At 46.8% G+C, this 25398-nt stretch overlaps 1 protein-coding gene across 1 annotated transcript; it reads left to right on the top strand.

The window, feature by feature from the left end:
- Positions 1–1477: 1477 nt before the first annotated feature.
- Positions 1478–5818, top strand: ZNF281 (zinc finger protein 281). The gene has a single exon (XM_061161103.1). The coding sequence runs from the start codon at positions 1493–1495 to the stop codon at positions 4118–4120; it is 2628 nt and encodes an 875-aa protein (XP_061017086.1). The 5' UTR covers positions 1478–1492; the 3' UTR covers positions 4121–5818.
- The last annotated feature ends 19580 nt before the right edge of the window (positions 5819–25398 follow it).

Below are 25398 nucleotides of genomic sequence, written 5' to 3'. Positions count from 1 at the left end.
TGTTTCCACTTTTACCCTTCCATTTGCCATGAAGTAATGGGACCGGATGCCATAAGGATAAACTAATAATTTTTAAGTTTCCAATTGGGAAATTTCAATGAGACGTCATTTCTTATTTAACCATGAGAAGTTATTTGGCTAGAAATACTGTGAAGCAATGGACTTGTAATTTCATTATGAAAACGTGCCATGGAAAGAAATTATTGTCATAGGGCTGGTTTTTCTATGAATAAAAACCTCTGGGATTTACATACAGCCTTGGTTAGGAGAGCTGCTGGCTTAAGTTTCGGCATGCTTAACAAGAAAGTGGGTGCCTTCTTTGTGTGTACATTAGGCAATGAATATATACTTGTTCGATTTTTGTTGATCTTTGATTTCATGATTTTGCTTTGTGATTTTCTCTTAAGAAAACAAATTATAGTGATTTTGCCCGCGTTTCTCAGTACCCTATACTACGGAAGGGAGAGTGGCTCTAAGGAAGACTGTTAGAGGGGCCTGGCGGTCCATTTTCCGTAAATAACACAGAGGCCAGGCAGCAACAGAACAGGGCCGGCAGAGTCAGTAGCCAGACCGCGAAGGTATGCGGGCATTTAAAAAACATCTGATGATGAAGTATGTGTGTGGGCGTGTTTTACAGGGTTGCCGCGCCTGGATTACACGCGGTCTCCTCTCCCCGTAGCCTTCAGGTAGGTTGGCAGTAAGACAATTTTTTTTTTTTCCCCTTTTTTGCAACGGTACCTCTCTCCGCTGCGGTTTCAAAGCGGGCCCCTCCCACAAGTGCAGAGGGTCCGCACCCATTATTAAAGAGTGTGCCAGCCCAGGATGGGCGCCCCAAGCGCCCCGTCTCGGACCCCGAGCACTGGACGCCCCCTGCAAGGCAGGCAGAACCCACAGCGCCCCGAGGCTCCCCCGGGTCCTCGCAGGGATTCGGCGGCAACAGCCGGCCCGCAAGCCGTAGAGACAGGAGAGGCCGACCCCGCCGTGCGCAGCCTCGCGTCCCCTCCGGCCTTCCGCCGCCGCCGCGCAGCCGCACAGCCCGCAGCCCGCCCGGCGCGCGCGGCCGCACCAATCGCGCCCGGCAGCCCCGGGCCTCCCCTCCCGGGGGGCTCCCTCCGCCCAACCGCCCGTGTGATTGACAGGCGGCCGGGCGGAAGCCGCCGCGCAGGCGCGTTGGCCGGCGCCGCGGCCCTCGGGCCGGGTCGCCGAGCTCCCGGCAGGCTCCGCGCCGCGGCTGCGCAGTGCCGCGCAGGCTTTTAATTCCATTGTGGAGAGGACGGCGTTATTTTTATTAACCGGAGGCGGCGGCGGCTGCGGCGGCGGCGGCGGCGGCGGCGGGACCCGTAAGTGCGGGGCGCGGGCGCGGGCGGCGGCGGCGGCGGCGGGCGGGCGGGCGCGCGGGCGCGGGCGGCGGCGGCGGCGGGCGGGCGGGGGCGCCGCGGCCGGCGGCCGGCCCACTCCTCTCTCCTCTCCTCAGCCAGGCCTGCTCCGGGGCATGAAAGTCGGCAGCGCGTTCCTGAGCGGCGGCGGCGGCGGCGCGGGTAGCGGCGGGCGGGCGGAGATGGAGCCCAGCTTCCCGCCGGGCATGGTGATGTTCAACCACCGGCTGCCCCCGGTCGCCAGCTTCGCGCGGCCGGCGGGCGCGGCCGCCCCTCCCCCGCAGTGCGTGCTGGCCGCCGCCCCGGCCGCGGCCCCGGCCGCCGAGCCCCCCCCGGCGCCCGCCCCGGACGTGACTTTCAAGAAGGAGCCGGCGGCGCCCGGCGCGGCCTTCCCGGCGCAGAGGACCTCCTGGGGCTTCCTGCAGTCGCTGGTCAGCATCAAGCAGGAGAAGCCGGCCGACCCCGACGAGCCGCCGGGCGCCCCCCACCCCCACTACGGGGGGCTGTTCGCGGGGGCCGACGAGCGGGCGCAGGGGCTGGGCGGTGGGGACGGGGGCGGCGCGGGCGTCATCCAGGACCTGAGCGCCCTGCACCCGCCGCCGCCCGCCCCGCAGGCGCACCCGCACCCGCACCCGCGCGACGTGCTGCTCGGCCGGACTGACGACCCCCGCGGCCCCGAGGAGCCCAAGCCGGACGCGAGCGTCAAGAAGGCCAAGAGGCCAAAGCCAGAATCTCAGGGAATCAAAGCCAAGAGGAAGCCGGGCGCCTCTTCCAAGCCGCCGCCGGCGGGGGACGGGGAGGGCGCCGTGCTGTCCCCGAGCCAGAAGCCCCACGTCTGCGACCACTGCAGCGCGGCGTTCCGCAGCTCCTACCACCTGCGCCGGCACGTCCTCATCCACACGGGCGAGCGGCCCTTCCAGTGCGGCCAGTGCAGCATGGGCTTCATCCAGAAGTACCTGCTGCAGCGGCACGAGAAGATCCACAGCCGCGAGAAGCCCTTCGGCTGCGACCAGTGCAGCATGAAGTTCATCCAGAAGTACCACATGGAGAGGCACAAGCGCACGCACAGCGGAGAAAAGCCATACAGATGCGACACTTGCCAGCAGTACTTCTCCAGGACTGACCGGCTGCTGAAGCACAGGCGCACGTGCGGGGACGCCCTGGGCAAGGGGGCGCCCGGCGCGGAGCCTGGGTCCTCCGGCAGCCACGGCAGCGTGGGTAGCCTGGCTGTGTTGTCTCAGGGAAATACCAGTTCTTCGAGGAGAAAAGCGAAGTCCAAGAGCCTCGCCGTTGAGAGCAAGGAGCCCAAGACGGGGAAAGCGAATGAACCCCACCTGTCCAACAGTATAAACATGCAGAGTTACTCCGTAGAGATGCCTACTGTGTCTTCCAGTGGAGGCATCGTTGGCCCTGGCATAGACGAACTCCAGAAGAGGGTGCCAAAACTGATCTTCAAGAAAGGAAGCAGGAAGAGTACCGATAAAAACTACCTGAATTTTGTGTCACCGTTACCAGACCTGGTTGGGCAGAAGTCCTTGTCCGGGAAACCCAGCGGCTCCCTTGGCATGGTGTCAAACAGTAGTGTGGAGACTATTAGTCTCCTCCAGAGTACAGGTGGCAAACAAGGTCAGATAAGCAGTAATTACGACGACGCCATGCAGTTCTCAAAGAAAAGAAGATACCTACCCACCGCCAGCAGCAACAGTGCCTTCTCCGTGAACGTGGGGCACATGGTGTCCCAGCAGTCCGTCATCCAGTCCGCCGGCGTCGGTGTTCTGGACAGTGAGGCCCCGTTGTCCCTTATTGATTCCTCCGCCCTGAACGCGGAGATTAAGTCTTGTCATGACAAGTCAGGAATTCCTGACGAGGTTTTACAGAGTATTTTGGATCAGTACTCCAACAAGTCGGAGAGCCAGAAGGAGGACCCCTTCAGCATAGCGGAACCACGAGTGGATCTGCACGCCTCAGGAGAACACTCGGAACTGGTTCAAGAGGAAAATTTGAGCCCCGGCAGCCAAACTCCTTCAAATGACAAGGTGACCATGTTGCAAGAATACTCCAAATACCTCCAACAGGCTTTTGAAAAATCCACGAATGCAGGTTTTACTCTGGGACATGGTTTCCAGTTTGTCAGCCTGTCTTCTCCTCTCCACAACCACACTTTATTCCCAGAAAAACAGATATACACTACATCTCCTTTGGAGTGTGGTTTCGGCCAGTCTGTTACCTCAGTGTTGCCATCTTCATTGCCAAAGCCTCCTTTTGGGATGTTGTTTGGGTCTCAGCCAGGTCTTTATTTATCCGCTTTGGATGCCACACATCAGCAGTTGACACCTTCCCAGGAGCTGGACGACCTGATAGATTCTCAGAAGAATTTAGAGACGTCGTCAGCCTTCCAGTCCTCATCTCAGAAACTGACTAGCCAGAAGGAACAACAGAAAAACTTAGAGTCCTCAACAAGCTTTCAGATTCCATCTCAGGAGTTAGCTAGCCAGATAGATCCTCAGAAAGACGTAGAGCCTAGAACAACGTACCAGATTGAGAACTTCGCACAAGCGTTTGGTTCTCAGTTCAAGTCGGGCAGCAGGGTGCCAATGACCTTTATCACTAACTCTAATGGAGAAGTGGACCATAGAGCAAGGACTTCAGTGTCAGATTTCTCAGGGTATACAAACATGATGTCTGATGTTAGTGAGCCATGTAGTACCAGAGTAAAGACCCCCACCAGCCAGAGTTACAGGTAAGGTCCCAGGAGTGACCAGGCTGGAGGTCTTCTAATGTAATTTTGTTTTATTTTGAGAACACTGCCATTGGAATGTTTCTACACGATCCTATTAAGAATAATGTAATGCCCTTTCAATGCAACTTTTCATATTTAGTTTATTTTGTTAGTGTGATTTTAGCTCTGTTTGTATTATGATTTTTAATCAAAATCAATAGATTAAAATAGTTTGACATTCGAAGTGACAATGTTTAGCAATCAAATTTACATGTAGAGATTGTCAGGGAATAGCCCAAAAGTTTTAAATGCAAAAAAAAAAAAAAAAGCGTACAAAAAAACAAAACAAAACAAAAAAATCCACAAAAAAAAACTTTGTTGCTAGGATTAAGGTTATTCTAATTGCTTTACTCTCAGGAAAGTGTAATAACGCATGGGAATTCTGTACGTTATCACTGTAATGGAATATCCAATTTACAGATAGTATGATAATACATTTCATCACATAAGTAAGGGATCGAAAACATTTCAAATTGCTCTATCTGGGCTGATGTGATATACGTTTCATCATTTAAGGGATCGAAAACATTTCAATTTGCTGTCTCCATCTGGGCTGATCCAAAATTCTGAGATGTTGGCTACCTATATTTTGTTGCAGCTTTTAAATGTACTCTGATCTTCCAAACCACATTCATTCCAGCCTGGTAGAACAAATATTCTTGGATCTTTGATCAAAGCCTGGAATGATAGCTTTAATAAGAGAAGGAAAAAAAAAAAAGCACCCTCTCCTTATCCCAGCTGTAAGAAGGCTGTGACTCCATCCAGAGCTGGTGGGCACAGTATTAAAACCCAAGTATTAAAACCAAACTGGTTGGTTGGTTCCAGTATTAGAACCCAAGTTGGAATTACATAATTCTTTGAGGTTTGGGGTGTGTGGTATTTATACATGGCCTAAAAACATTGTTCTCTGTCTGTGTTATTACGTGTCACCCACACTTCTGGGGGAGTTTATGTTATTTTGGTTCTTAACCTGTCCTCTCTTAAGAGTTCTGGGCCTTCCTGGTTCCCTCTTCTCCCTGTCTGAACAGTTTCAATTTTAGAATGATTCACATTCCAATGCATGAATCGTCGTGCATTTCCTATGCTTTATGGCATCCAAACACCAAACAATAGGTCAAACATGCCCCTCCCCCCTTTTAAAAAACAACCCACACAGATGTCCATGTATAATAAAGCCCCACATACTCAGAGCTGTGGATATTAATAAGGTGGTAATTCCAACTGGTGACAGAGCCGATGTGAGGGTTAAGAGTATCTCCTTTGGTAACAGACTACATCAGCGCCTCTTTGTGAAGTTGCAGCCTGTGTAATGTACATGTTAAAAGGGTGCGTTAGTCAGTATTGTAGAAGGGTCCTGTAAAGTCATCCAAACTTGCTTTGAACGCTAATTGCCATTTGAAGCCACTGGTAGACAGTGGCTCTGCTCTGAACCACTTTTTAGCAATTGTATTTTTTTCCTGATTATATTTTTAATGTACTTTGATGTTTATGCTGATGAGTTTTTTATGTACTTTTGGTGATGTTTCAGTCTTATGTACTCTTCTGACGTCAGAAAAGTACCACTGGTTGTTTGCAGTCTTATTGTGTAATCAGCCTACCACAGGCTTCCATGTATAATAAAGTAATTAATATTGTGCAAGTGTAAAACACTTCTGTTATGAAAGCAGTGTTTGGAAAATGAGAAATTATTTAAAATGGTTACAAAATAGTTAATTTCCTATCCCCACTTTCCTCTTTTAAAGGTCTGCATTACCAGCGAAAGGGTCACTTATTTGTCATTGCAAGATTCTTAGAAAATGTGTTTAATCCTCTTAAATACACTCAGTACTAAAAAGTGTATTATTTTGGTAAGTGCATAAGTTCTGTTGGGTACAGAGTACAAGCTGTAATCACAGGATGGAGAGGACCTTTCCCACTGTATCTCTTGAGCTGTATGATTTTTTTCTCCAGTGTTTTGTTTTATACAGGTTTTGAATTCCTTTAACTTTTATTGTGTGTACTGAATACTGCATATGTACTATTCTGATTGTTTGCTCTAGTTTACTACCAATAAAAGACCTGTTAATCACAAAATTGAAGAAAGGAGATATCACTTAATATCCAGTCACATTTTTCAGGTTTTTCTTTTAAATACATTTCATAAAATATTCATGTGCAGTTTAGGGACTGGAATTTTATGTCTGTGTTTTTAACTTGAGTGTTTCATGTTTCTAGGTTTTATTTTATTTGAAAATTGGTTGAATATTTTCTTCAATTTGAGGCATATGCAAGAATAGAAACTTAATAGTATGGAAGTTAGAACATGTTTTATGGAAATGTGGTCAGCCATCCCAAATATTATTCCAGAGAGATTATTTATTGAGGTTTCGTTTTAAATCAGATTCTAGTATCTTTGGGTTCTAGGTGCATTCTTTTTAACTCCAGAAGATTGTAATAAAAGAACAGTATGACACAAAAGTGGCCCTGAGCATTTTTAGTAGGGAAGAAAACAGATTGTTCAACAGTGTTTCAAAAAGTTGTGAGTATAGATATTAGAGGGAGGGAGCCAAGACATGTAAATACTGAGGATGCAGAAAAGGTTTTGAAAGTATGTATGTTAAGTTTTAAAGATAAAGGGGAAAAAATGTAGGTGTGTGTAAAATCTGTGAAAAAATTATGCTTTGAAATTCAGAGCGTAGAATAGGTCTTTGAGGCTTTGCTTTTTTTGTATATGATACTATGTAGAGAAATTATATATTTGTGTTAAGCGTAAATGTGGATTTCTCTGTAGAGAGGCTACCTACTCGTGGAGCCGTTTAATTAGGGAAAGTAAATTTGTTTTCTCTTTGCCAAGATTATTCCCTAGATTTGGTCATTTTCTTGATCAAGAGCACTAAGTCAAATCTCACTGATTCTTTGTTAAAATCCAACTCGTGATTTCTCTGTACCGGTGACTTTTTTCTCTGTTCTAGATTAACCTTAACATTAATTAACCTTAGCATTAATTTTGTTCATCTACTGACCCTCCCCCCTCTTTATCCTTTGCATGGAATGTCTGTATCTGAATATGGTAATTTTAAAATTAAGGTTTTTACTCCTCACGTATTAGGTTATGAAGTAGGGAACTATGCTTTGAATTTGGATTTTGCTGCTGTGAATTCAAGATAAAGTATACCATATTTTGTCAGTTGCCTGTTAGTGATTTGTAGGGTAGTGAAAACAAAAAAAAATGTGGGGAGAAAAATCTGTACAATTTTTTAATGTTTTTTTAAAAATTGGAGTTTACGAATACTTCTACCTCACATAGTTTTTCTGTGTTACACTAATCAGATGAGAGAGGCAGAACTTTTGGTTCATCTCTGGTGTCTGACATTCTGTCATTAGTAGCATTTAAGCCTGAACTGGGTGACAGTTAGAGCAGTCCAGCCTCGTGAGGACACACACAGTTCTTAGCTTCCGAATTCCTAAGTTCTTGCTGAACTGGAGAATTTCCCTCAGAAAAGATTTCACTTCTGGACTAAAGAGTTACATTTTTAGGGTTAACTGCATCTGAAGACTGTCATTTTCACAGCTTTATGGTCTCTGTGTTCTGTGACACGTAATGACAGGATTTCGTTTCTGGAAATGTGATGCAAGGCTCTTGTGTCAGTGCTCTGTTAGCAGTCTCGCGTCGTGTGAGGTGGTGCGGTTGTGGCCCACAAATGTCCGTCTGCTGTTTACGAGGACAGGTCTGAGATGGTCTGCCAGTCTGCTGTACCTTCTACAGTCTGATAAAGGGGTTCTCATAGATTTTGAGCAACAGTGTTGTTTTAGTTTCACTTGTTATTTTTCTTTGTTCTTAATTTATTACTTAAAATGCACATTAGCATGAAGGCAGCATTTGGGAATTCTTATGTCCTTAACCCTTGATCCAAAAAAAAAAAAAAAAAACCTAAAAAAGCCCCCAAATTCTCTGCGGTTATATAGTTTTAAAAGAGATTGTTACCATAAAGAGGGCTTGCATTTTTCAGATTATCTCTGCTTTGTTTTTTACCTCTTTTGCTTTTTCAGAAAGTATTGACTGTGAGTGTAACTTAAGCAGATTCTATTTAAATTCTTTGTGAACCTTTGGGAAGAGTTGCATTGCATTTCTAGGGTCATGGACTCTGGGCAGCTCATTATAGAATGAATGTCTCCCCACCCCCTGCATTAGCAGAAATATATTTGCACATGAAAATTTACAAGTCCATCTATAGGCTCACAAGAACTGCCCCCCACCAAAACCTGGTAATGTTAAAAAAAAAATTCAGGTTAAGGATCGTTTCTTTAGAAGGCTGTTTAAACATTGAACTTTTGTTGTATAAATAATATAGTCAATACGTGAACTTAAAAATTCATGGAACAGTGGTTTTCAATATTAAAATTTCTTTATCTGTTACTTAGCATTTATGGAATATATTCAGGTTACATAAAGCCATAGAGTTTTATGATAAGCTGGTCAAATAATGAATAGAATTTATAATTCTTTGCAGTTTCTTATCTGATAATAAGTACCATTGAGATGCTAGGCTTGACAATAGTTTAGTCTTTTCCATCAACAAAGAAATGTGTTAACAGCGCATAATAACTACAGTCAACTACTGTGGTTCTTCACTTGCACGGAAGTTGCTTCCCGCATAAGTGTATCGGCCAAAATGAAAGCCCACAGCCTGTTTGTCTGGAAGGAATAATTGTGAGTTTTTAATAACATGAAGCCTGTACCTCAGGTAGCCTGAGTGACTAGCTGGGTTGAAATACACTGTGCAAGATAAAAGCCTTGTAAATCATGTTTTGTGTTGAAATAGGTATCTCTTGGGAAATGTAGATAAATAGCCACAGAAAAATGTAATGATTTGGACCTAAAAATGTGCTGCCTGTTTTGGAGAAGCAGGCAGAGGTGGTGTGTTCAGGGAGAGAGGTAGGCATCTCTTAGAATGGAGGAGAGAAGGATCAGGATTTGAAGGGGAAATAGGGAGTGTAGAACAGCCCAATACTGTCAGGGGTCCTTGAGAGTAAGTGATCAGAGGGGTAAAGAAGATCTGTGATGGGAAAACGCAGTTCTTTTGTGATTTTTCAGTTCAGGCTTCCTTGGGTACTTTGGTATGAACTGTATAGTTCATTGTGGAGCAATTAATAAATAACAGACAACCGTGGTGAACTTCTGTTTACATTCCCAACTAGGAAAAAGATGGCTGATCTTTGTGTTTATGTATTGTTATCTTTTCTTTAGTAACTCAAAATCACATAGCTTCCATTGGTTGGTGAGAGTTTTAAGTGACTTTCTCATCAAAACGATTGGAGTCAAAATTACTGTTGCATGCGATGAAGTGAATATGCACAGAATTTAGGAGTTAAGACAAAAGCTTTGAGAGTCTCCCTTCCCGACCCACAAAGGAAAAATGACAAGTACAGTGTATAAAGGCATACTTGGTTATGACAGTGTAAAAGTGTGATTATAAAAAGTTGGGAACTCCCTAATTAATAATTATTTTTTAAGGTTTGCATTGCAAAATGTTTAATTTTAACTTGTGATGGCTCATCCGTTCTTTCTCGTTTGAATAAGAATCTTGTTTTATAAGCATAATCTATTGGAAAGTTAATTTTAGTTGGGAGCTAAAGTTTTAATTTTGATTTTGGGGATGCAGATTTTTTTGAGTCTGAAAGTGATATTTTAGGTTGTTTTTTTTTCTTTAAAGAGTGGGTTGCAAAATCAAATGACAGAATCAGCAGTGTAACTGTTTTATGTTTGGTTGTGCATAAACTAGGCTCTTCTCTACAAGAAAGCCAAGTGCAAACATTTGAGAGTTCCATCTTTATGGAGGGTAGTGAGAGCTATAAATGGGTATCCTTCTGGGTCTCTGGTAGACGACCTTGACCTTGAGAGTAGGACTGAAAAATCCCTTCTGAAGGTGCCCTCTTTTACTTAGTGGCCCAAACAATACAAGTGCCTGTTAGTGATTACATTAAAAAAGCCTGGATCTTGTACTACTTTCCACTTTTGCTATAAGTAGACCTTCAGTGAACGTCTTAAAATCGGGTTAATACTGTTAAGGGCTGTGTTGTTTGTAAAGTAAGTTACTGTGGAATTTTATTCCTCTGGATTTGGGAGACAGTCCTGCAGAAGTTACAGACGTTGAGCTTGTTTTTAATGAAATTCACTAAGATATTGTAGGTGTTTCTATATTCAGTCACATTTGGAATAGTTAGCTCTGTGTTTTTCTTAGAGGTGTTGGTAATTTAGCTGATCTTTTAAAGTTCAGAAAAATCTGAGCCCATTTCTCGCTAACGTTTTAAATTCTTAATTTTTAGTAAGGAAAATAATCAGGCTATGACTAGATTTAATATAGTTTACTCTGAGGATTTATGTGAGTATAAAAAACCTATTTTCACATAAACGTAAGGATTTATGTGAATATAAAAAACCTATAAAATGTTGAACAGAGTGTAACATGTTCAGAGTATTAGAACTGTTATGGCAGATTCATCTTTGAAAAGGAAGGAAGGACTGTAGTGTAAAGGCAAGAGGGGAGAGGGATCCAGGAGATGGGTGTTAGAGGGCGTTTGCTCCAGTCGTATCGCTGAGGGGCCCTGGAGGGCTGAGTGAGACCGCTTGGGAAGAGCATCGCTGAGGGGCCCTGGAGGGCTGAGTGAGACCGCTTGGGAAGAAGAGCATCGCTGAGGGGCCCTGGAGGGCTGAGTGAGACCGCTTGGGAAGAAGAGCATCGCTGAGGGGCCCTGGAGGGCTGAGTGAGACCGCTTGGGAAGGAGAGCATCGCTGAGGGGCCCTGGAGGGCTGAGTGAGACCGCTTGGGAAGAAGAGCATCGCTGAGGGGCCCTGGAGGGCTGAGTGAGACCGCTTGGGAAGAAGAGCATCGCTGAGGGGCCCTGGAGGGCTGAGTGAGACCGCTTGGGAAGAAGAGCATCGCTGAGGGGCCCTGGAGGGCTGAGTGAGACCGCTTGGGAAGAAGAGCATCGCTGAGGGGCCCTGGAGGGCTGAGTGAGACCGCTTGGGAAGAAGAGCATCACTGAGGGGCCCTGGAGGGCTGAGTGAGACCGCTTGGGAAGAAGAGCATCGCTGAGGGGCCCTGGAGGGCTGAGTGAGACCGCTTGGGAAGAAGAGCATCACTGAGGGGCCCTGGAGGGCTGAGTGAGACCGCTTGGGAAGAAGAGCATCACTGAGGGGCCCTGGAGGGCTGAGTGAGACCGCTTGGGAAGAGCATAGCTGAGGGGCCCTGGAGGGCTGAGTGAGACCGCTTGGGAAGAAGAGCATCGCTGAGGGGCCCTGGAGGGCTGAGTGAGACCGCTTGGGAAGAAGAGCATCGCTGAGGGGCCCTGGAGGGCTGAGTGAGACCGCTTGGGAAGAAGAGCATCGCTGAGGGGCCCTGGAGGGCTGAGTGAGACCGCTTGGGAAGGAGAGCATCGCTGAGGGGCCCTGGAGGGCTGAGTGAGACCGCTTGGGAAGAAGAGCATCGCTGAGGGGCCCTGGAGGGCTGAGTGAGACCGCTTGGGAAGAAGAGCATCACTGAGGGGCCCTGGAGGGCTGAGTGAGACCGCTTGGGAAGAAGAGCAGCAGTGGTAAGCTGGCGTGGGTTCCTGCTGGTGAGACACGGGAGTGCATTATGGAGACAAAATTAAAATAAGATTGGGGGAAATTTTCTAGAGAAGACTGATAGAATGAATGAGAAAATTACAGCTTTTCATTTTGTTCACTCTTGAATTTTACTAAACCTCTGAAATTGGCATTTGGCAAGAAGATAGGACTATTAATGACATAATAGGATTTTTGCTGATGATGCTAGTGTAATTGACATGTGAAAAGGAGGACAGGTTGTATGCGTGTTTTATAATTTAACAAGAAATGATCCCTCTGGATTATATTCAGTCAGTCCACCCAGCTGAACCAGTATTCCATCTGGAACTAAAATACAAAAACATTTTGAATGACCTGAAAGTACTGTTCGTTAAAAATGTTCAGTACTGAAATATCAGTTGGAATCTTGGCAACTGAATGTGAGAAAAGAAATTTAAAATATCTGTAGAATTTTCTTTCATGTTTCAGTTAATGGTTTTGTTTAAAAGCCAGGTGTAAACAGTTGTTTAGGTAATCAAATTTATTCTCAGTACTCCTTGCCCACCATGTACTGTATGTTTTGTAACAAAATATTCAGAACACAAATTACAAGGGCTGAATATATTCCTTAAAGAAAAAAAGAATTTTCTGATGAAATACCAGCAAGAACAGATGGTGGGGACATAGCTCAGCCATAAATAAGATTAATATGTTCAGAGCTCTTGAGATTCTGAAGACGAGGGAAGAAAGGTTAGCCTGTCAAGAGGGAGCAACCACTGCCTGAACCCAGCTTGACTTGGGCTTTGGAAAAAACCCATTTCTGATCAACACGCCTAGAAAACTGAGCTTCACCTGTGTTTGAAATTCTTTGTTTCATGTACGATTTCTGCCTGTGTTTCAAGAAGAGCCACTTGAGACCTTTCAGGGGACCTGCAGGTGTTGGGTGGCACCAGTTCAGGCTGATGGTAAAATGTGAGTTAAAGATCTTTTTTTGAAGAAAACTGAAAGTTTTCACTTGATAAAATTGCAGTGCATTTCTAGAAATACCTGTTGGAAGGTAAAAATTAAACACTGAAGAGAGTAACATGTCAGTGAATTATCTTTTAGAAATGATCACTATTGGGTATTTGATTAGAACCAAGAAATCATAAACTTAGTTTGCACTTTGGAAGTGCAAAAATTCTGTTGATTCCTGTCATTTTTTTTCTATCAAACGTCTTGGTTAGCTGAAACTTACTAATCCATAAATAAGGTAAGTTTTAGTCGTTTTTTTTCTGTTAGAAAATATAGCATCACTTGATTTTAGGAATAGTTTTTTTAAAAAGATGCTTTGGTAGTTGCACTTTGCTTACTTAAAGTTGCCTTTTGTAATAAGACTAAATGGAGCGTTCTCCTGTCACAGAGGCTCTCTGAGGCAAAGCTACTTCCGTAGGTTGGAAACGGTGACGGTCAGTGCTGCGCTTAGTTTTGGTCCCCATTACACTGAGCCAGCGCAGCCCGGAGGACGGCCGCCTGCGCTTGCGCCTGGCACGTCCCCTGCTCCATCCGGGGATGTGAGGCGCCGCCGCAGCATTCGGCCACTGCGGGAAAGAGCGCGTGTGCTGTCTCTTACTGAATGCGATACATTCGTCAGTATTTATTGTATGGTAATCAGGAATTAAGCTTAATATTTTTAAATATTAGAGATTCCAGTACATTACTGCCCAAACAAGACCAAAATGTGTGCAGATGGTCATTACATTGTGGACAAGATGTCGTGTAAACTTGGGATTGTTTAGTTGGGGATGTGTAGACTCTCTGCACCTGCTCTGCTTTTGAAGCTGAAAGGCAGGCGGTACAGAGACACACACGGGTGTGCTTTCCACGGGCAAGTCACTCCAGTTAGTCCTCTGCGGCCCTGCGTCTCCTCTTGGAGCAGCGTTGCTTTAGGCCCTGCCCAGGCGCCTGCCTGGTGGTCTCGGGCTGGGCTATGCAAAGTGGGCCTGTGCTGGGGGCATCACCTGGGCACGTGAGGCCTGCAGCGTCTCAGCCCTGCCCACCCCGGGCCTGCGAGTCGGAAGCTGCAGCAGAGCCAGAGCCTCTGGGACGTCTGCGAAGCGCTGCCCTAAGACTTCCACCAAGGCTCCCACACTTTCTCCTTGGCTTCCCTTCGATGGGAGAATCAAAGTCCATCCCGATCCCACAGGTCCTTAATTCGAACTTCTCTGGTTTTCCTCTGTTCACCTATTAAATAAATTGAACCTAATTGACATGTGACATTGTATAGCTTTTGATGTACGGCATAGTGGTCTGATACACGTGGGTATACAGTTAAACATCCCTCACCACCATTGTTACAGTCACTGGTTTAGTTTTTAAGAGGCAGTCCACCGATCAAACACCTGGGCGCCAGGCAGTGTTCGGGGTGGTTAGAGATGAAAAGAGGACAGAATGAAGCGCCCTGAAGCTCTAGTAGGGGAGCGGGGCGAACGGACGTGTCACAGGTTGCGGGCTGGGGTGTGTGCTGTCAGGGAGGCCTGCGGGGTGGTGTGGGAGCCCACCCGGAGGAGAGGGCCCTCGGGGGCCGCTGTCCGCTGCGAGTGTAAGAAGATCATGGGGATGACAGGCCTGGGTGTCAGCACAGGCGCCTTGTGTTCTGGGGGTGGGCCCGGCGTTCCCACATCCCTGGTGAGGAGCAGAGACCCAGGGGAGGTCGCACCTTTGGTGGAAGTGGTGAAACCCCTTGGTGATTCTAAGTCTGGCAGGGCTTGTTTTGTTTCCAACCCTACCCTGCCCTGCTGGGCCTTCTCTCATCAGAGGTCTTCTGGCCTTATGGAAAGGTCCAGATAGAGAACTTGACAGTTAGACGTGACTCAGCAGCGAGGCTCCGCATTGGATGAGAGTGAAGTGACTTCGTTGTCCTGAACCGGAGTTTCCCGTCTGTGAAGCGGCATGCAGAGCTCCACCCCAGGGGCTGGAGCTGATGACCTTCCTTAACCTACCAGGCCGCGCCCGCGCACTGCGACGCCCAAGGAGAGACAGGAACGGCGATGGTTCCGGGGGACAATGGGGGGTTTCTGGAGACAGGTGCGGTTGTCACAGCTTGGAGCCAGGCTGTCTGCTCCTGGCGTCTCGTGGAAAGAGACCCGGGATGTCGCCGGACAGCCCCCACAGCAAAGGTTTCCCAGCACAGCCGGTGTCACCCAGGCTGCCTCTATTGAGGTGACCGAGGGAGCAGGCCGGGGGAGCTCCTGGAGCACGTGGATGACCTGACCAGTCTCTGTGTAGGAGATGCCTACAGGGCTCTGTGTGCTCAGAAATGGGGTGATTTTTGCCCAGAAGCTTCACTCAAAAGCCTCCTTGGGCCTACCTGATTCAGTAATTTCATTTTTAAGCTTGTTTTAAAGCCAGTTACTCTCACTATTTTATCTGACAGTGATACTAGTTAATTGAAGGAACTTCCTGCTCCTTAAATTTTAAATTAAAATCGCTGATGGAGTATTAGAGGCATCTGGAGATTTGACTCAGCACTATAATGATTCTGGTGCATGCTGGACAATTTCTGGCTCACCATGGTGATGGATTTAGGATTATTATGTGATATTCAGAGTTTGGGATCAGCCTAGTTTCTTCAATGAGAATAAATCTATTTGTAGTTAGCTCAGATTCCTTTTATATTAATTTCATGTTTATATTGAAAGCATCAAAACACAAACTAGTGAAGGAAGAGATAACTAATCTCCCTTTTGTTCCAAGACTCTCTTCTCTTTAAAAAGGAAATGTCCCTTAAAGACCAGTCTTCAGCTGTGTGTGTTATCTGATAACCGCTTCACGTGGCGTGCAAATCACCGCTTCGGATCAGCAGCAGTTCTGGACATGCATGGAGCAGGGAGGGGGCCTGTCATCTTGGGAGAAGCAGCTTATTATAGGTGACCTGGGACTCTGCTCCGTCGGCCCGAATGTCTGATTTTGGAGCTGTGTAAACCCAGAGGAGCCCGATTAATGCATGCCCTGTCACCCTAAGCACGTGTCCTGAAGAACCCGGTTCCCAAGGCTCTACTGGCTTTTGTGGTGGGGGTGCGTTACCATTTACTGAACACCTACTTTGTGCAAGAGCCCGCACACTTTGCCTCATTTAATTCTCCCTACAAGCCTGGAAGGCAGGATCATAATCACCTCATCTTACCGGTGAACAGATTGGGTTAGAACCCTTCCACCAGAGAGAGGTGGAAAGGGCAGAGCGGCAATGCAAGTGTAGCTCAGCCCAGACCTCTCCACCTTCTAGGGGCTCCCTGCCCAGCCTGGCGCCCGGCTTCCAGGAAACAGACAGACAGCGCGTGAGCCCCAGGTCCCAGAGGCGAGAGTTCTTTGAGCAGCTCCTGGCGGCGGGGCTGTGAGCCCCTGCTAAGCTGTTCTAGGCGACTTCTCCCCATACGTATAAGATGGGTGCCTGCCTGGGTCTCGGGACTGCTGTGACAGTCAGAGTGGGGACAGGAAGTTGCTCTGTGACAGGTAAGGCCTGTGGCCTCCCTTGAAAGAGGTTGACTTGGCAGAAGTAGGCTGAGTGGATGTATAGGAGTGAAGGTTTCTATTTTTACCCCTTCTCTCTCACAGACTCTGCCCATGTCCTGTTTGTGATTCCACACCAAGGGGGTGGTGATGCCGCTGTCCTCAGCTGTGTTGGCAGTTTGCAGTCTGTATAGCGGATAATGCTAATATTTGCAATTTGTGCACTGGAAAAGGTTTTTTGAGGAAAGGACATTTTAGAACATGAAAAAGTAAATTGTTTACTATCTCTACAATGTTCGGATTATTTTTGTAGTTTCCATTGGCATGATGAAGAGAAAGTAAATTTAGTATAATTATTAGCACCTTCCGCATTTTGTTTTCCCAAAATATAACAATTTATAGAAAAATTTGACTCTTCTTGTTATTCATCATAGCATTCTTACTTTAGTAAATACTAATAAGTAGATAAGAAGAAATACAATTTTCTTAGAAATGGGAGTTGTATAATGGTATCAGGGTTGTTCATAATACCATGCAGTTTGTTTTCAGAGCAACTAATTTAGAGAGAAAATAGAAAATGACATAGTCAAGAGTAAAAACTAGTGTTTATTATACATTAACTGTATTTTTTGATTTATCGTCTATTGAGGAATCTTTTCTGAAGCTGTTTAATTTAGGACTTGCTTAGAGGATGAACTGGGAAATTGAAGATAATTAGAGAATATCTTTAAAAACAAAAATGTCACAGGGTTTTCTACTGCTTGTGATTATAATCTGATGACTGGTTTTTCTGGGACTTCTCATTATATAGTCAGCTATCCCACTTAATCTTTCCCCCAAAATAGGTATAAAGGAAAATAAAAGTTGTTGCTAGTATTTGGGATCTGACTTCAGTATTCTAAGTGAGTGGATGTCAGGCATAAAACACCTCATCTTGGAGGATATAGATGCTTCTCAATGCAAACCAGTATCTTGTTATCATTATCTCATTAAGAGGCAGCTCATACTTTTTATTGCTTAAGGATTTAATTCGACTAGGACACTTCAGAATTTTTAGCAAAACAAATTGCTTAAGATACCTGTGTAAGATGAATAGTAATATCATAGTTATGTGTAACAGGTTCGCCTCACTGTTGAGACTTCCCATTTTAGCATGCCGATAACACAGAAATCAGTCTTTTCTAGCAGGCTTAATGCCACAAACTTTTAATGATTTTCAGTATTAGCTTTTTATTTTAAAATTGCCCAAAAAAGGAAAATAATACCTTAACGTTTCTAACAAGCTCATGATTCAGATATTCTGTGCTGCCAAGGAGATCCTAACCAGCCAGGGGTGTTGCAGATTTATGCCATGGGTCGGAGAGAGCAAAAGAGTGGGTCCACGTGAAACCAGTCCCCGCAGGTGAGCAGCCAGTTTTACATCCCTTTCCTGGTGGGCGGTGGTGTTTCCTTCCCAGTCAAACGCAACAGCCTAGGTGAATTTGGTGAAAGACCTAAAATGATGACTTCACTCTTCCACTCAAGAATCACTTCACTGCTGGTATGTCAGTGTTCAAGATAGGGTATCACCCGTAACAGTCGGACTGCGTGCTAGGCACCACTAGCTGATGGAGAAGCTAAGAATCAGATGTGGTCCTTCCACTTGACCTTAGTTAAAGTCAAGTAAGTGGCAGAGGGCAGCAGCCCAGAGTGATGGGGGGGATTGGGAGTTTCCGGGGGGAAGGGGAGGCGGGGACATCAGGACAGAAAGCTGAGGAGTCCGGCAGGCAGCACAGCCTCGAGGAAAGGAGGCCAGGCCTGGGCACAGCCGCGACTGCGGGGAAGGTGGCACCCCCTGGCCAGGCGGCAGGACGGAACCGCAGTGGGGAAGGGTGTCAGACGGGCGGGGAGAGGAGGAGCTCTGGGGCAGGAGAGCGGCGGGTGTTGGTGGGGTGGAACGGGAGGTGGAGGCCGGGGGAGCGGGGTTTAGTTCAGAGGCCGACCTCACCGTGGGGGCCGGCTGGATGGTGCCAAGCGGGGTGGCAGGAGCTCGGGCGGCGAGGGCTTGGGTGGCGCCCCCTCCGATCCGGAGGGTTTCCAGGAGCACGGCAGACTTGGCGAGGAGAGGAGCTCCTTCCAGAGCGTTCCCCTTGGGGCCTGTAGTGGTAGGCGTCCACCCGGAGACAGGTGGGCAGGGCCGGAGCCAGATGCCCTGAGGCCCAGAACAGTCTTTCAGGAGGGGAGCTTTCAGGAAGTCTTTAGAAAGGAGGAGAGTGGGACCTCACCCAGCCCCCAGACCCAATCCTTCCCAATTCTCCCTGTTTCAGCAGGCGGCCGGGTTCTCAGTCGCCTTGAGAAGAGTCCCTTGGTCTCTCCACTAACTGCCTTCCTCTCCTCCCAGCCTCCTTTTTGCCACCGTCCAATCTGTCTCCTCTAGAAGGACTCAGAGTGTTGCTCCCCGGCTAAGGTAACCCCAAACGTCCTGCAGGACCCTCCGGCCCACGGTGGTTGCCTCTCTCAGAGTCTGTCCCTGCCCCCTGACAGGCAGGCGTCTGTCTCTGCGGGAGCCCAGCGCGGTCACTCTGTCCCCGCCTCGGGGCCGGACGCATGGCAGGTGCCCCGCGAGTGTTAAGTGAGTGGAGAAAAGTCTCCTCTTGAAAGGCCGCGGGGAGAGAGGCTGCGGTGAGCGCAGGAGGTTGGGGCTGGAGACTTTCACTTGGGCTGTGCGTCCGGAGTTCACAAAGGGAGGCTTTGAAGGGAGCAGTCTGGCCAGGAGTGGGGCGCAGAGAGCCTGGGGTTTGTGGTGCCACAGGCTGTGTAATTACGGTGTCGCAGGGGAACCAGGCGTCAACAACAGACCAGGGCTCCGTGTGGCCCGGCTGCCAACGCTTCCTGTGGTTTGGGGTTCAGGTTAGGTTAGGGCGTAACTACGGGATCCTTCTGCCCCACGTTACTTTTTCATACTTTCCAGGAATACTTGATTTGGGGTTTCAGTCTAATCAGGTGTGGGGGAGAATGTTAGTTTCACTGTTTCTTCACTACATTAGAAGCCTTCAAATGCTCCCCGTGAAGGCACCGTCCATCACCTTTAATACAAATCAGGTAGCAGGTACAGTTTTCACACAACATATCTTCAGTATTGGGCTTCCCAGGTGGCTCAGTGGTAAAGAAGCTGCCTGCAATGCAGGAGACCTGGCTTCGATCCCTGGGTCAGGAAGATGCCCTGGAGGAGGAAATGGCACCCACTCCAGTATTCTTGCCTGGTGAATCTCATGGACAGAGGAGCCTGGCGGGCTACAGTCCACAGGGTCACAAAGAGTTGGGCACGACTGAGTGTGTGCGCGCGCACAAACACACACACACACACACACACACACACACACATTCATCTTTCTTATTGCCCTCTGATATATTTTATTTCATCTTTAAAAAGGTGCTGGAGGGGACCCACTAAAACCCAACTGGTGACTTGAGAAATGTGTTTTGGAAAGTGAAGAGCATACCTTCCCTGAATGATGGAGTGTCTTATGTGTCTGCCTGGGTCTCATCCCTTAGTGGGAGTGAGGGAGAGAGACAGAAAGGGAGAGAAATGGGCGTTTGTGACTAGGTTTTACGTCAACATCTCAGGGCCACTCCTGAGTGTTTCTAACGAATAAACAAATAACCCTGGAGGCCTCGTCCCAGCCGCCTTTCCTGCTCTGTTTCCAGATGTCTGCTGCACAGGGCGGTGAGCTAGAGAATAATTGACTAATTCTCTTCCTCGTGTCCAACCTTCTGTCACACTTCATTGTCTTTATGCAAGGAAAACATCTTTTATTGCCACATGTGCCATAGATGGGCCTTAACTGCAAAGTTACTATGCTGTTAAAAGCTCATATAAATCATCGCATCCTAAAGAAAAGCAAATTTTAAATACTCTCATGAACTCTGCAGAGATCATGGGACAGCATTTAGAAGCAAACATCTTTTAAGTTATAACCCTTTAGGTGCACAGAGTCCATTAACAGTGTGAGCCAAGATGCAGAAGATAAAACTCTAGAACAGAAAGAGGACTTGGTAGCATTTTTTACTTTACCAAAAGAAAAAAGTTCATATATATGTTTCTTTTGCTTTTTCTGGTTATCAAGATAACAAATGTTCATTGCTAAGAAGTTGGAAGACACAGAAAAAAGAAAGCATTCAACATTTAGAAAACTTTTTAATGAACATTTTGTCGTATTTCCTTTCAGCTTTCCCTATGCCTGTGTAGGCTTTGTTCTTTTTATGATTTTTCTGTGTATTTTTAAAAGTCTGGTTTGTTGCTTCCCTGTTGCCGGTTGTTGGCAGTTTCCCACCGCTGTGATGATGAAATATGTAAAGCTGTGAATGCCATCCTGTCTAGTTCTTTGTGCCTGTCTCTGATGACTTTACTGCACCGAGTCTGTACGTGTAGGTTAGAGTTTGAAAATTCTCAAGGTTCCGAGACTGCTGCGTTTGCCTCCAGAAACGTGTGTGTGCGCTCTCAGCTCCACCGTCGGAGAGTGCCCAGATTATGCCCAGTCTCACCAACTCCAGACGGTTCTTTCTGAGAAATGTTTCCATTTTGATTAAGGGGAAATTCAGTCCTTTTACTCTGCATTTTTGTGATTATTTTGAAGGTTTATTGGCAGTTTTTGGTTAATGGGTTTTTCCTGCGTTTTGATTTAAGACATCATGCAAGTTAAACACACTGTTATTGTCCCATCCCTTTGAAATGGACTAAACTTTCCCATGTAGCCAGTTGTTTAAATTAGTACAATTTTGCTGGAGATCAATTATGTCAAAAGTCTTAAAATATTCATAGAGCATTTGAGCTACCAGTTACAGTCCTGGGGTGAGTTCTGTGGGAGTGCTGTGGATGTGACTGCGATGTTCATCCCAGCACTGTTTATACCTGGGAGATGGAAGCATTCTAGATGTGCAGACAAGCTGACTAGCCCGCTCTGTTTCTAGAGTGTGATCATTAAAAGTGATTTTGTGAGGAGTTCCTGGTGGCCTAGTGGTTGGGATTCTGCGCTTTCACTGCCGTGACCTGGGTTCAATCCCTGGTCAAGGAACTGAGATCCTGTAAGCCGCACAGTGCTTAAAAAAGTGATTTCATAGAAATGGGAGAATGCTTGGTATTGATTCAGTTTCCTTAAAAAAAAAAAAAAAAAAAAAGAAGAAGCAAGGAGCTGTAAAATAAAGTATAGGATCATTCCTTTTTTCTTTTTATAAGAACGAGCACATAGAGAAAAGTCTGGAAGGGCTAACTGTGTTATGTCCGGGTGATGGGATTGTGGGTGGTTTTCTCCCCAAGTCTTTGTGTACTTGTGCATTCTAATTTGTCTACATTGGTACATGTATATGTAGAGATTAAAGCTCTGCAAAAGACAACAGAAATGAAGTGGCCAAAACTTCCTAAAGTGTTAGTGTTGTCAGAAACAAAAGCAGCTTCGACCTTAAGTTACAGAGAAACTGGTCCATGGTCGCACTAGTTGGAATATTACTATCTGTTTAAAAATAAGCTAATGCAAAGTGTCTTTAAACTTAACCCTCACGATTTAATTGGAATACTGTTTGCTCCATCCGGAGCTAGTGTGGAAAATAAATTCACCTTCGTGATTGTTGGTAGATCTTTGTTAATGTGCTAATCCAGCAACTTCTGGTCTTTGTGTCCTCGTTCCTCTGAGACGCACAGAGACAGCACGTTAGTCTAGGGTGCTTAGGCTATCCTCAGAGTTTTTCTAAATTCTAGAATGTGTTGTAGGATGGTTCTGTATATGGCAGTGAATCCTATACCTTTTTGAAGGAAAAAAAAATTACTAAAGAGAATGAACCAACCTGGTTTTGTCTTTTTTCAAGTTTGTCTTTTTTAAACGTTTTATTTGTATGGAGCACATTTGATTAACAATGTTGTGTTACTTCAGGTGTAGAGCCGTGTGATCCAGTTCTCCATATACTCATATCTATTCTTTTTCAAATTCTTTTCCCAATTTAGGGTTGTTAGGTGATACTGAACGGGTTTTCTCTCTCACCTCGTGAACACTGAAGAATGTGATGGAAACTCTACTTGTGTACAGTCCGCGTCTGTAGTAGAGGTGATCGTTACCTTCTTTAACGCTCTTGTGCAACACAGCTGGAGCTCTGCTCTAGTCTCGGTCCCTGCTGGACCGGCAGCGTCACCTGCACTTACTTTTCACACTGCTGTTAGCATCCACTAGCTACCCAGCGCCACGCGGGAGTATCGCGTACGTGGAGCACGCCGCGAGGCTGGAGACAGGTCACCCCGAACTTGGTGATGGGTAACTGGGTGGAGTCGTCCGCGGACTGGAGAAAGGTGTCAAGTTGCTTGAATCCCCAGGAGCTCCTGTGTTAGACACCTTCCTGGGGAATCTCCGTGCGCTCTTTTAGAGATGGTTTACGCTGAATCCACTACCGACCAGCCTGTAGTAACTGGAAGCCGCAGGCAAGCTGGAAGGCACCTGGACAGAGCTTTTGTTTGTCGTGTCGTCCCTGCCGTCGGGCTTCCTTTTCCGCTCTCCCGGCGCGCTGGCGCCGCGGTGGCCCCGGGCCGCGGTGAGGCTCCGGGATGAGCCATCTCTCCGGGCGAGGCGCTCACCGCCCCGCTGGCTTCCTCCGCGATGTGGAGTCCGGTCGTCTCGTTCCATGACTCCCTTCCTCCATCTCCTTCAAAGGGAGCTGTTTGTGATGCGCACCACGGCTGTTTCTTACTTTATTTCTTCCAGTTAAATTTATTTAATATTCTTCTGTAGAGATTGGTCCTTTAGGGAACAGAAAAATACAAAACATTCAGCAAGGAGTGTGGCCGCGTGCCAGGGTACTGGGCGGGGCGGGGCGGGCTAGAGCCCAGGGAGGGGAAGGACCCGAACCTGACCTTCCCGAGGGCTCACCTCTGGACGCGCTTCTGTTACCTGCCTTCTGTGACATGCTTTCTGACCGGGAGAGCTGTCCAAGAAGGGAGCGGTAGGAAAGGAAAGAGTTGCAAAAGCAAGGACTGGGCCTGACTTACACGCGTGTGGTGAGTTCAGACGTCCTTCAGCGTTGTTGGCATTCAGGAAGCCGAGCGGGTCAGCACGTGTTCGGCAGGGCCCGGGCCGCAGGGACGAGGCCGGTAATATCCCGGCTGTCAGGGGGTACAGCCAGCACCTCTGAAGCCGGTTTCTGAAGAGAAGCTGCACTGGATAGTTTTATGAATAATTACTCCAGAATGGCGCTAAGGAAAGTGAAGGTGTCCCGAGGGCATACCTCGTAAGCTGTCTCAGAGCGCCACGACTCCCCGTAAACTCCCGGCTGGGTGGGCCAGACACTGGATACAACTGACCCCTTTCCTGTTTCTCTACTGCTTTTCTTGAGGTAAACAAAAGCCATAGTCTTTTTATACTCATTCTGCATTTCCATTAACACCCAGGTTCCTCATGCTTCTGAGAACAAGCCGAAGTCTGGGTTGAAATGTTGAAATGACCTAGATGTGAAAATGTTCGTGTTCTCTGATTGGATCCCTCAGTCCAAGAATTTGCTTTAGAACCTGGTAGTCAGATCTGTGTGGTGTTCCTTTTGATGGTCTCCCTACACACGGTCATGCCTCGTGTCTCACAGAAGGAACATTAAAAAAAAAATTACGGGATTTATCAGATGAAATATTCACCAGTGAAAAGTGTAAATGTGAAGTGTCTGGCAACATGGAAGAGATAAGTATAAAGGACAAAACCTCCAATAGAATGTATACTATGAATGCAATTTAAAATTATGTTTGGGAATTCCCTCAGTCCAGTTGTTCAGGTCAGTTCAGTCGCTCAGTCGTGTCCAACTCTGCGACCCCATGAACTGCAGCACGCCAGGCCTCCCTGTCCATCACCAACTCCCAGAGTCCACCCAAACCCGTGCCCATCGAGTCGGTGATGCCATCCAGCCATCTCATCCTCTGTCGTCCCCTTCTCCTCCTGCCCTCAATCCCTCCCAGCATCAGGGTCTTTCCAAATGAGTCAGCTCTTCACACCAGGTGGCCACAGTATTGGAGTTTCAGCTTCAGCATCTGTCCTTCCAATGAACACCCAGGACTGATCTCCTTGAGGATGGACTGGTTGGATCTCCTTGCAGTCTGAGGGACTCTCACGAGTCTTCTCCAACACCACAGTTCAGAAGCATCACTTCTGTGCTCAGCTTTCTTTATGGTGCAGCTCTCACATCCTTACATCTATACAGTCCAGTGGTTAGGACTTGGGGTTCTCACTGGGGTGGCCCAGCTTCAGTCCTTGTTTTCAGGGAACTAAGTAAGATCCCACAAGCTGTGTGGCAAAGAAAAAGAAATGTTTTTTTTAGTTGGATGATGTACTTAGTTTGGTGCAGTGCCAGTATTGTGCCATAAATACTTTTTTTCCTTCTTTCAATCCGTAATTCAGGGAGTGCAGGGTGAGTGCAATGTGTGTAGTGGTGGTAGAACTGAACCAGCAGTGAGGTTAGAGAGGTCTACATCGAATCTCACATGTCTGATAAGAAAAGGTCCCATTAGCTAACATCCTTTCCTGAGAATCCACACATAATGAAAAACTAGAATACCCTAACGTCACTCGGTTAGGTCAAAAAGAAGAAACTTTGGGTTTCTACAGATTCACTGTTGAGTTAGTGGATTGAGTAGTCTCACTATACCCGTGATAATGAGAAGCGGGACAGGACCTTTATACTTACTTGGTAAGTTGAATAGAGTTGCAGGCTATGCTATAGCTGGAATCTTGCAGGTTTTAATACATTAATTTTTAAAAATACATACACTTTGAGGAATGTAGGCCATACCTTAAATTTGAGAGCACTTTGAGCTGTTCAGATCTTTCTTAGAATCGGGAAGACTTGGATGGTTCCTCCATGGAGAATAAAGTCAATTACTTACAAAACCTCTTTCTAAATCTCACTTAAAACCAGATAGCAGCAGAGAGTGAGCAGTCTGAGAGCATGTTTACATAGCTCTTCCTGGAGCTCCTGATAAGCTGTTTACCTCACCCTTGGATCCAGTTTTCTTTTAGTCATTCATTCATTCTTAAGAGTTTGGATATCTGCCAGCTACCAGGCACTGTGTCAGGTGCTGGAAGACGCTGATAAACTAGGACAGCAAGGGTCTGCTCTCCTGGGAGTGACGATCCAGGGGGAGTAACAGATGGAGAAGAGCAAACGAGATAGCTGGACTGTGATAAGTG

Source organism: Dama dama, chromosome 14 (assembly GCF_033118175.1).
Source record: "Dama dama isolate Ldn47 chromosome 14, ASM3311817v1, whole genome shotgun sequence".
Lineage (NCBI taxonomy): Eukaryota > Metazoa > Chordata > Mammalia > Artiodactyla > Cervidae > Dama > Dama dama.
This window is presented reverse-complemented; position numbering and strand designations above follow the sequence as displayed.

Coding starts and splice junctions, on each gene's coding strand:
- ZNF281 (XM_061161103.1), top strand. CDS start 1,493: ATGAAAGTCGGCAGCGCGTTCCTGAGCGGCGGCGGCGGCGGCGCGGGT.